This window comes from Candoia aspera, chromosome 2 (assembly GCF_035149785.1).
Source record: "Candoia aspera isolate rCanAsp1 chromosome 2, rCanAsp1.hap2, whole genome shotgun sequence".
NCBI classification, from domain to species: Eukaryota; Metazoa; Chordata; class Lepidosauria; order Squamata; family Boidae; genus Candoia; species Candoia aspera.
Genome location: NC_086154.1, coordinates 117,256,901 through 117,269,453, shown reverse-complemented (window position 1 = coordinate 117,269,453; position 12,553 = coordinate 117,256,901). Strand labels below are relative to the sequence as shown.

The following is a 12,553-nucleotide window of genomic DNA, read 5'->3' as shown; positions in this document are numbered from 1 at the left end:
GTTCTACAATGCTAGGGAAATAATTTTTTTTCAGGCAGCTGTGAAGCATGTTTCCTGTAAGAGATTTATATAACTAAGACCATATTGTACTAACTAGGATGGGCAACTTTTTAAAATAAGACAGAAAAGTGAAAAAAAGCATTGTGTTTTAAGGTTGGCTGGATATTCACAGATCTAGTCTCAGAGGACACACGGAAGGGGACTGTTCGCTACAGCCGAAACAAGGTGAGAATTTTTTTTTTTTTTGCTCTTTAATTTGCTTCTGGTTTTACAGCAATTATTGCATCATCTATGTAAATAATTCATGAATCAGGAAGAGGAGTTCAAGAGGAACTCTGAGATGCATATGGAGGATTTTCATATAGAAGGGATATTTAGCATATTTTAGTACTATGTGTCATAACATCATATTTTCATTTTCCTTCAATAAAAAACTAAAGTCTCCTTTGAATTGTGCTTGGCTCTTGGCAACAACATGCACATCTCCATGTAGGTTTTTTGGCAAAAAAAAATATCAAAGTGGTTTACTTTTTTCCAAGATAGCTTTTCTGACTTCCCAGTTTATAGCCCTGGATGTCTCCCATCTAAGTACTAACCAGGCCTGACCCTGTTTGCTTTTGAACCCAGAGAAGGTGAGCCAGCTCCTATCACCTGCTAAGACTTTTTTTTAAACAGACCTTCCCTAACAGTTATCTTGCCTATTGTGTTAAAAATAAATAATTTTAGCTGTGAGAAAACCATACCACCATACCATATCTCTGTAACGCATTTGGTTAAACTTTATGATATCTGTCAGTTGAAGCCTGCTTGTACAATTATGATGACTGCTCACAGACTCTTATCACCTGAATATCTGATAACTGTGAATATTCCCCACATCCATCCCAGCCTTTACAGACTAATTAGTTTTCCATTTTTTTCTCCTAATTCTGGCCCTTCTATTGTTGAATCTTCTATAATCTTATAATAAAACATCTGAGCTAGATATTATTTTGAATCCATAATGGAACAGTAAAGATTAATTATTTCTGTCACCCTTTTTCTTCCTTGATGAAATTGAAACAGATAGGCCATGTCTAAAACTAAGTCTAAAGCTGATAGTATCTTACCAGCGAAATACACCATATTGTAGTTTTATTTGTATAGAAGTTTCTGTTCCTTGGAAAGTCATTAAGTAGCCACAGCTTTTGTATTTAATGCCCCTTCCTGCTTTTTCTGTCTGTCTATAAGATGAGACTAGACAGACAGTATGAAATCTTAGGAATAGCCCATCTTTGATATTCAGACTATTCCTCCCAGCTTTGTGAAAATTGTTAGGTTATTTAAGTGTACATAGCACTAAAATATAAATGTTGAAATGTCATGGATAGAGAGGAGGAATGTTGAAACTTAGTCTTAAATGTTTGTAACTAGAAATCAAATAGATAAACTTGATTTATTTTTCATTTTCAGATCTAATTTCCCAGTTCAGTTTTCCTAATGTGCTTATTTAAATTATCTGTTACACAACACCTAGATTGTAATTTTTCATATGAAGGCATATCAAATCCCCTCAACTCGATACTTCCTCTATTCTGTCAGAAATTGATGAAGACATATAGAGGGCATCAAAGGGGTAAAGTAAACTAGAAAGTGATGAAAATGTACAGTTAGTTATAAGGATGACCTGGCTAATCTTTTTCCGGCATGATAATCTGTGCTGGATATTAATCTTTGTTTCATTTAAGAATAAATCTTGTTGGGTTCCTTTATTTATTTGATTGATTGATTGATTTCTATAGCCGCCCTTCTCAGCAAGTGACTCAGAGCGGCTTACAACAGTAAAAACTATAAAACAATTAAAACATTTTAAAACGCTCATCTGTGTTGTCTTCTCATCCTCTTTAGGACACTTATTTCCTTAGTGCAGAAGAATGCATTACAGCTGGGCATTTTCAGAACCAGCAGCCAAACATATGCCGCTTGTCTCCAGATGGACATTTTGGATCTAAGTTTTTCACTGTTGTGGCTACAGGTAACAATAAAATACTGTAGTCTTTCTCCCTAATCTGAACATTTCTTGTCCATCTCTCTCCCTGAGGTAAAAAGCAAGGTTTTCCAGATACCAGAAATTTTCAAACCAAACGTAACTGTATTTACTCTGCATTCTGACTTTTCCCCTTATAAAAAATTCAGGGTATGCTCAGGTATGTTGGATGGCTAAACAGAAGCTGGGTTTTTCAGTAGTAGTTCCTTAGCTGTAGAATTAGTTCCATAGAGAAGTCCACCTGCTGACTATTCTGTTATTTTTAGGGCAAGGCAAATAATTTCTTATTCCTGTAGGCCTTTTTAATCTGTTTATATTACTGCTGCATATGGTCTATTTTAGTAGTTTTATTCCTGCTGCTTTTAGCTACTATTTCAATCAACTGTTTTATTAGACTTTTGCATGGCTATTTTGGATATTGGCAACTTAACACTATTTAGAAATATGTAAATATAGGCAAATTGCCAGGGTACATGAATTGATGATTGATTTCAGATGTCACTTTCAGCTTCTTCTTACCTTCCCATAACACAGATTCTTTTCTCCCTCTCCTAGTTTATGTTTCTATAGCTTACCTTGTTTGAACTGGCAAGCTGTACTGTACTTATATTGAAATTTGTTCCTCACTAAATATTTTTAATCCAAGTATCTATAGTCCTAAATTCACAATCTAGTCTCTTGCCGTTTTCATCCTAAATACTGCCTTGGATCCTAATGTGCTTCTGCATCCATACGAGAAAAGGATAGCTCTGGCCAGCTGTACTCTCTTATCAGCAGCCCCTACCCTTTTTATTCTGGCCAATCACATGCACTCTTTCCTGCCCCCCCCCCAAAAAAAAGAATCCACAAGAATATATTTTCAAAACTAGAGGAATTGCAAAGCAAAAAAGAAGCAGTAAACCCTTTCTTTGGGTAAAGCTTTTTCTTCTTCACAGAAAAATCCACACATACGTAGCTTTAGCTAAACGTATGTCTAGTCAGTAGTTTCTTACCTTCTTAAAATACCATGGTCTCTAAGAACTCAATATTTCATTTAATTTTATAGTGACACCATTGTAGTGACAATAAAATACATTGACAATTTATGTAGTTAAAAAAAAAACCCGGTAGCTTACTGGGCTTTGCTTATTTTTTATGTACTTTTTTTTTTTTGCTGACCTACCTACTTAACTTTGTTCTTCTGTTTTGGTTGCTCTCTTTAAGTAAGAAAACCCAACTGCAGAATTTTGTTTAAATCTTGAATGAGTAGTGTGTTCCAGCTGCTAACTTGAGGTGAACTGTAATGGTTTCTACATTAGTAATGGAAGATATGTGATCATTCAAAGATGGTCAGAAAAAAAGAGGCAGAAGTAATAGAAGGATGTAACAGAAAGACACATTTGACCTTCTTCGCGACCTGCTTGCGTAGGCTCAAGACTTTCCATCCTTCACTCACAAAATGAGTTCTAGACAGAGATAGAGGCTAAAGGAAGAGGAAGATAGTACTTTTTGTGGATTGCAGTGTTCCATTTTTCTCATGATCCTTGTTTTCTCAGGCTAATTCACAAGATTCTTTTTAATTGATGAAATGTGTGTTATATAATGTGCTTCTTGAAAGCATGCTAATCCATGTCACTAGATTACTAGCCTGTCAGTGGCTGAGTAAAAACCTCAGTGCCACCACTGCACTGTTTTTATCATTTGCATTTAATTAAGTGATATTTCCCAGATTTAGAAATATTTACCATGATATTTTAGATTTTGCTTATCTTAATTTTTTTTTAAAGTTAATATTGGGCTCCTGCAGATACCTCGATACCTCTTGGTGCTTGTTTTGCAGGATCCTTTGCAGAGTCACATCATTACAGAACAATCTACCCCAAGTGCTATATTTGTCTTGTATGTCCAATGCAAAATTGTGTTTTCAGAATTTTACAAATCACCCCTTTGTATGAAAAGGTAGTAGGCAAATTGAATAACATTAGAATCTTTGACTCTGTGTTTACCTCATTACATTAAACATAGGGTTCATTACTATGACTCAGTGTTCCTTACTAAGCAGCTCATAATTTCACCTGTACATATGACACTTTATTCACTTTTTCAGCAATAGACAGATGGGGATAAGCATGAGAAGAATGAGCAACTATCTGCAGCTGGCTTTTTGCACAGATGACATAATCAGCACTGTTAATTTGAGTAGCATAACCCATAGCAACTTATATGTTAGAGGCAGGATGCTAAAGAAAACAGCTCTTGCAAATAGAAAGAGGATGTCACTTTCAGAGACAACAGAGACATTAGGAAATTTTCATTCAACACACTGAGTTCATGACAGAACTGCTCCTGTCAGCAGAATTAAGAGTAAGATGATTTCCTTCCTCTGTGCATCTTTAGACCTGAGTATTGGAGCTGATTTTAGGAGCGGGGAGAGAGAGGAAGAGGAGGAGGAGCAATTCCTGCATTATAATTGGATTACCACTTGACACTGGATTGTGCCCATTTATGTATAAGCTTCATGAGTGCAAAGTCACCCTCCCAAAATTGATTTTATAGAGGAAACTTGTAATACGAAATGAGTTGTATTTCAAGAAGTGGTTTTGTAGAGTCTCCTTTGATTTCTAACTCAGCAAAAGCTTACAAAAATTAAAAGACAAGCAAATATAGGAAAACTCAGTCAGCCTAAACACTGTGTCCTCTTTCTTTTGGTGGAATGATTTGACTTGCTATCCAAAGTTTCAAAGATTTAGGAAAAACTTGTACAGAAACATGAATTGCTGAGGGTATAGTTTTAAAAAAATATATATATATGGTTGTATTTATTATTATTTATTTAAAACTTGTATATAGTCTAAATATTTTTATATTTAGTGTTTTCAGGCAGTCACTCTTGAGAATGCGGCAGCGTAGGCAGTGATAGGGCCCCACATTATAGGCATGTGAGTCTGCTGCTTTGCAAGCTGCACTGGTTGCCAGTTGGCTTCTGGGTGTAATTCAAGGTGCTGGTTATCACCTTAAAACCTTTCCTGGCATAGAGCCTGCCATCTGAGGGACCCCTTTTCTCCAGTTTTCTCTGCCCATCTGGTTTGGTCCAGCAGGGTGGGTGTGCTCTGAGTCCCATCAATTAAAGAATGTCATCTTACAGGAACCTGGCCTACTTGGTTGCAATTTCTGCTCTGTGGCATGAGATGTTCCCAGAGATTCGTGTGGCTCCCACCCTTATATCTTTCAGGAAATCACTGAAGACCTGGTTGTTCTCCCAGGCTTTGGGTACAGGTGATTGTGGAGTCTCCCCACCCACCCACTCCTTTTTTTTTTGTACTTTGCTTTTCTGGTCTGTTGTATTTGAATAAATTGGTTTTTAGCTGTAAACTACTCAAAGTCACTTGGGAGTTGGGTGGCAAATAAATAAATAAGACAGACAGACAGACAAGGTAGAAATAATGGCAACAGGGAAAGCCAGGATTGCAGTGCTGATTATGTCATCTGTGCAAAAAGCCAGCTGCAGATAGGTGTTCGTTTTTCTCATGCTTATCCCCATCTGTCTATTGCTAAGCGATGTGGTCACGTGACGTCACACTTTATGACCACACTGCTTAGCGAAATTCTGGTCCCAGTTACTGTTGTTAAGTGAGGACTACCTGTAGATGTCCATCTGATCCTGGTTTAGGATATGGTGAAGAAGTTGTAGGAAAATAATTGGGAAGGATACAGTGCTCAGTACTACTATATAAAAATCTACATCACGGTAGGAAAAAAATGTATAAGGGACCAGTCTACTTAATCCTGTAGGAATGGTGAAAACATGATATGCCATGGCCTGTGCGTTATTGTCTAGTGAATAATGTGTCTTTTAAAAAATTTCTATGTGGTGAAATTAGTGCTATATTGTTCATAATTTGAAAACTTTAAGTCCAGATTCTGGAAAAAGTCTTCTCTATCTGGGCAATAAACTCTGGATTGATGCTGAATTTCTTAATGAAATAACATGCTCTTCATAAAATCAGCAGTAACCCATCATAGCAGCTCGAAGTGTGTTCTAACTTAGCTCTGTCAAACCTCTCTTCTTAAAATACCTCTTTTTCAGGGGGTCCTGACAACCAAGTCCACTTTGAGGGCTACCAGGTATCCAATCAGTGCATGGCTTTAGTACGTGATGAATGTTTATTGCCATGCCGTGATGCTCCAGAACTTGGCTATGCAAAGGAATCCAGCAGTGAACAATATGTGCCTGATGTCTTCTATAAGGTAAATATTCATAACCTGCATCCCTGTTAGCATATGATTTCTGGGAAGACCACTAAAGATAATATGGTTTATCTGTGCTTTTCAGTGTTTTACAAGTCATAGCCTCATGCTGTTTAGTTACTTAAGCTCTGGAGAGAGTGAATAGTTTGAATCACGAGGGCTTCAGGAATTAATGGGATCTGGTCCAACTCACAGCACACAATGCATCTTGTGGTTGTTTTTATTAGCAAAGCAAGGCAAGTTCTTAGTTTTGCTTTCACTCATGTAAAATACTTCAAGCAGTATTTCATTATAGCAAGTTTACTTTCCCCCACTCTCCCACTTCCCTCCCTTTCTGATAAGGAGTGGTAAAGTCATAGAACATCAGCCTGGTTTATGTGCATCTGGCCATGTGTACTAACGTTACCTTTCTTCTAAATAAATATATGTGTGCAGTCTAGAGTGTTGGCTAAATGTATGCAGTGCTGTTTCTATATTCCTTTCCTACTTAGAGTTAAGTAAGGAGTTAATTACACTGGCTGGCGTTCTCTCTTGGGTGGTGTTCTCTCTCTTTAGTCTTCTATGGAAGCCATTGTGCCAAGAAGGCATGTCGCTTGTTGCTCCTCTTTTTTCTTAAGTGGTTTTGGACCGCCACCCAACTCCATTTCAGGGGTGTTGCCCCTGGCTTTCCTGGAACCAGGAAGCCTTCAACAGCCAGTGCTGCCTAAAATCCATTTTGGTTTCCCAGCTCTACCCCCTTCTTCTTTCCCGAAGTCTCTCTTTTTTTTTTTCTCTGTGACATTCTGTCATAGCCCTTTTTTGGAAGGACCTAATTAACTGTTTGATATGTAACTTAAGAGTTTCTTATGCACATGCTAGCTTATCAGAGTACCAGATTTCTGGCAATTCCTGATTGGTTACATATCTTGGTCTGAAACAGATTCCTTCTTTCTTATTCCCTTTCCCCAAACAACCTGGTTGCTTGTTCTGAAAAAATACAGTATTCCTTCCCAGCAGTTTTTCCTTCATGAAGAAAGACCAAAAATGTTAAGTGTTTAGCTGTTTAGAATATTAATGGACATGAAGATAACATAATAATAGAATATAATTTTTTTAAAAAAACCTATTTTTTGTTGTAAAAACAGAATACAGACATTCAGATGATACTTAGTAAATCAGGAGGATCCTGGGAGCACTTTTTCAGACTAACCAAACTACAGCTTACTTCATCAGAGGCATGGAGTGGCTAAACTGATATAGAATTTAAATTGGGATTTTAATAGTTTAATAGTTTAATTAACATTTACATTAATTTTTTAAATGTAGGATTTAAATTGTTTATGTATATTTCTTTTTCTGCTCCAAACCAGATCTCCGCTAAGTAGTGGCACAGCTTTGAATACTTTTGTTTATTGGCTCTTTTTAGAGATGAATTCCTATTAAATCTATGGTTTTCTAATGTCTTTTTCAATTGGATTAAAATATTTCACGTTTTTAATTCATTGAATTTGCATTTAGGACATTGTGTCAAATACCTCAGTTGGTGTATTTTCTCCTCAACACAATTTTTCTCTTATATGAATGACCTTGAAGTAAACATAGTATCAGCCTCTCAGAACTTAGAAAAAAATCTATGTTGGTATTCAACCACTAATCCTATCGGTGCTAACCAGAACTGATAAATCCATAAGGTGCCATTTTGGTTTTTCTCTCCAGTTCAACAGATCTTCTGGCTTCCTTCTTTTCCAGCTTTGTAATTCACCTGATCATCTCCATGCTTTGGAAGACGACACCACTGATTTGTCTCCTCCCTACAGTAGCGTAATTGGTCTTTGTTATTAATTGTATAATAAAGCATTTCAGAGTTAGGTTTCTTAATCTCAGAGAGCCACCAGTCTTGAGGGTAGCTCTGCCAAGAGGTTGTTGGCAGTTTTTTACTGTTAACATTCTGTGTCAGATCCAGAGCCCAAACTCTGAAAGTGGAAGTTGAGAGGTCAAGTATAATAGCTGTATGATTGACAAAAAGTTGGAGTCTGCATACTTGCGCACACTGCACACAAATAGTACAGCAATTTCTATGGAAATATATATTTGCAATACTTCCTTGTATAAGCTCAATTTTTCCTTTCCTGATAGTGCCCCATCACTCTCTAGAGCCAGCTCTGCTTCAGCGTGAAGTACGTGATGCACTCCATCCTGCCTCCTAGCAGGCTCTCAGAATTAACAATGCCACTTGTGCTGAGTATTTGCTGCCACCCCTCAGCTGACTTTAAATCCCCAACTAATGTTTGTTTTTCTTCCGTGGCCCAATTATGCTTAGATGAGATGTTCACTGAAGCAAAATGATGCAGCAATAAAAGCTGCAGGTTTCTCACAGCCAGTGAGAATCATTTTGTTGTGTGTGTGGAATATGCTTATAAGATGCCTGGTGAGCGGCATGAATTGCAACAAAGTGCAAAATAATAAAATGCAAAACAACAATTTAAAGAGCCTCCAAGGCTAAGAGTGAGGTGTGTGTGGTCACTGTGAAGACGGGGAGCTGTGCCAAGAAAAGGCATTTATAAATCCAAAAGATAGGACCCTAGTGGAGACAAAAGTAATTTTCCTATTCTGTTATTGCAGGCAGGCAGCATTCTTTCTTCCCACAGCATTTCAATTCTTTAAAATGTCTTAATTCTTATGGTTCGTATGATACATAATTAGAAATTTTTGCAGTGCTGTATTTTCTAAACCCGCACATCTTTCACCCATTCTTTAAAAACAATGAAACTTGGTAATCAAAATAATTTTTTAGAGTAATGCTTTCTTAATTTTTTAAAAGTATATCCAAAATTGACAGTGTTTGATGAGCTATAATTAATATGAAGCTGGTTTTAATACACAGATATTTTTGATAGTGCAGTAGAAATAGTATCACTCCAGAAAGAGAATTAATGCACTTAACTGTCAATTTCATTTATACTTCAGTCATGAAGTGGGAAACCATCAAATAAATATGTAATGTTCATCTGTAACATGGATTCTTTGGATTTTTGTTTGTTTCTTTTAATTTATATGATGAACCTTTTAGTGTTATATACAGACCAAGCTGATTGTGAGATTGCAAACTTCTGATAGGATCATCAGGATGTTCTTTTGATTCTAAAGCATTTCTGATAGATTTAATCCTTTTAAAATACAGTAGAGCAAGGTTTCTTTCATTTAGTATTATCTTGCTTATTTTATCTGGCTAGTATAATTTACACTTTTAATTCCTACCCTGCAGGGGAATATTTTTATAGCTTTCTATCACTAAGGGTGTATATTGGGCATAACTTGTACTCAGCTGAATATAGGGCTCAGATATATGAGAACTGCACCAATTTGGAGAAAACACAAAAATAAAAAATCTAAAGAGAAAGAAATGCTTGTTTTAAGCCACTGACTAGGTTACAAGTCTTTTACATCAATATAAATCTAATAAATAAATAAATAAAAAATCTTCAGAAGATCTTGCCGACCTTCACATCAGGGACGTACGATACCGAACCATTTATTGTTGGCTAAGGAACATATTTTAATTCCAGGTTGGAGATTTAGATAGGAGAGAGGGGAAGAAGCTAATTGAAGTACTTAAATTAAATTATTCATTGGGATAAAGGTCTTCTGGGACATTCAGACTTTTGTCTCTTGGGAGATTTCTCTGAGACACACAAGTGCTCTTCTATAAAATAATGAAAGATTTGTGCCTGAGAGCTTTGAAGAGTAGCATATATGGGTAGCATTCCCATAAAAGAGCTTTTAGAAATTTATTGGTTATACCCCAAGAAGCCAATGTTTGTGTAATGTGGAGTACATTTATCTCTCAATGTTAACAGCAGTTTAAATACAGCAGAAGCTATTGAACCCCTGTGTTGTCTAACTGGGTAGAAGAACAGATGGTTCTAAAGCTCCTGTGGTCAGAGAAAAGGTGATATATGTAAAACTAGATAGATTTGAAGCAGTGCCTATACAAACTCTGTGCCTTGCATGAGTCTTCATGGTATGAGTCTGTTATTTCTTTACTTTCAGAATGGAGTTCTGAAAGTAAAGAAATTCAGCCATTCAGTCCGCCATTCCTAGTGGAAGCCTCAAAACTCCAAGATTGTTGACTGAATTTTGACTCAAACTCAGCTAGCATGAAGAGCTAGAAGCTTACCCTAGTATAAAAATTAGGAAATACTAGTTAGTATTAAGTAATAATTAGTATTGTTACTTACAAAGAAGCATCTATTGGAGTTCAAGTTATGTGGCTCGGAAAAATTGCTGAAAGTGTTATAAGCTGTAGGGCCTCAGTGAGTGAAGAGGGGCTTTAAAATGAGAATATTAAACCTCCTCTTTTTCAGTTCGTCCTTGTGTGGTGTACATCAATACGTGTTTGTGGAACTAGGCTGGGGATTTTTGTTCCCTTGACAGTACTGACCTTGCCAGTTCTTCTGAGAACATAGGAGTATAATCCATGTCTTAAATAGTATATACGTAGGAAAAGCAGGAGCCCCAGGCTTCCTCTAGTTCTATAAAATGAGGTACTTTTCTCTGGCAGCACCAATCCTTTATGCTTTACCACAGTCTTTATCTTGGCTTCTTAAAAACCGAGAAGGATTGGCAACAAGATTGTTTTTCTTTAATAGTAAATTTTACTAGGTTTCAAGAGAAGAATAAAAACTAGCAACCCCTCCAAAAAAAACTACATAGAAAGAAAAAAAACTAAAAAAGTGCAGAAACACAAGAGAATTTTTTTCCAAATTTACAAAAAGATGAGGCTTCTGATTTTTAACACCAAGGATATACAAAATTTCCATAATCAATCTCTTACTCTAAATTAAACCAAAATACCACATTATTTCTATAAGTCATTCCACTTTAACACATGAAAAAAATTACTAAGTACAGGTACTCCTCCCCTTATATTAAAATAAAGAAAAAAAAAGTTCATATAAACCTAAACATCTTTCTCTCCTTCAGAAGATAAAACATATTTATTTCCTTCCTACTACTATTCTATACATGTCTGTCTGCTATAATAAGAATCAAATCAAAAAGCACATAAGTTGTCTGCTATTATACTTAATAGTACAACAATTTTAATAATCCCACTCTTAATAAACCCAAAAAACAAAGACAATTCAAAACAGTAATTCAATATCTTTAAAAGGGAACAATATCAATCAAATCCTTAAAGCAAACTAAACAAACATTCTTTAACCCTAATACAACAGTTTTAATAATTTTAATCTTAATAAACCCAAAAAACAAAGCATCTCTTAGGATACATATACTTTTAAAAAAATACAAATTGGTGATTTAGAAATGGGGTGGCCAGTCTTAGTGTCCCTTTAAGGCTACAGCGCGGCTTGGTAATGGTAACATCCCTGCCTCCCAGCTGCTTTCACCAGTTAAGTGCAAAATGCTGTTTGCGATCTTCTGGCTGCAAGCAGACATCCGGAGCATAGATGGGATGATTCTCCTTGATCTGGAGAACATTTCTGGACTTCAGGAAAACCTGCCTGAGCCCCCAAAAAGTTAGGTTGTCAGCTCCACCCGCTGAACCCGTGGGCGCAGCCATTCAGTCTGCTATTCCCAGCGGAAGCTTCAAAACTCCAAGATTGTTGACTGAATTTTGACTCAAGCTCAGCTAGCATAAAGAGCTAGAAGCTTACCCTAGTATGAAAATTAAGAAATTTAGAACTGGAACAACATTAAGAAATTAAGAACTTGAACAAGTATTCTAAACAGCCATTTTCTCTGTACCAGTTGATCAAGGAAGTAGCTCCTGAAACTAATCTGAGGCACTATAACAATAACATATTTATATAAGTGCAACAGGTAGTCCTCACTTAGCAACCACAATAGGGACTGGCAATGCAGTCACTAAGTAGAAAATCATGTAACTGTGATTTAGGATTATACTTCCGCCTTCTGTCTAACATCAGGAACCATAGTACTAGATAAACAATTTAAATAAACAATCTACTTTCAGTAATGTGAAAAGATTTTTCCTTTTTATTTCATAAAAACTTTTCTCTGGCCATAGCATTTAAGTTAGTAATAGCTTCTGTCCAGATGCTAATAGTCTCAGTAAGAGAATTTCCAGACTGGATTGTGCTTTTTGTTCATTCATAATTCTTGATTGAGTATCAACCTGAAGCTATGACTGGAGATTTTATTGAGTTGCGGATGGGGGGATCCTATATAATAGGCAAAATAATCTGTATTTAGCATAACATATCTGTGAGTGTTTGGTGTTTCAAAATACATTGCCATTGGTTATAACACAGAGGAATGAATTCATTGGAAGCCCTG

General features: G+C 36.2%; 2 protein-coding genes across 2 annotated transcripts in view; both read left to right on the top strand.

Annotated features, from left to right (window-relative positions):
• Positions 1-12,553, top strand: part of ACTG1 (actin gamma 1) — a 234,712-nt gene that overhangs the window by 89,743 nt on the left and 132,416 nt on the right. The gene's annotated exons all lie outside the window — the stretch shown is intronic.
• The window catches only part of NPLOC4 (NPL4 homolog, ubiquitin recognition factor), a 52,110-nt gene that overhangs the window by 25,003 nt on the left and 14,554 nt on the right, over positions 1-12,553 (top strand). The window contains exons 10-12 of the mRNA XM_063293410.1: positions 154-225; positions 1,888-2,014; positions 6,093-6,253. Of these exons, the coding sequence (XP_063149480.1) occupies positions 154-225; positions 1,888-2,014; positions 6,093-6,253 (360 nt within the window). The remainder of the gene's footprint in view (positions 1-153; positions 226-1,887; positions 2,015-6,092; positions 6,254-12,553) is intronic.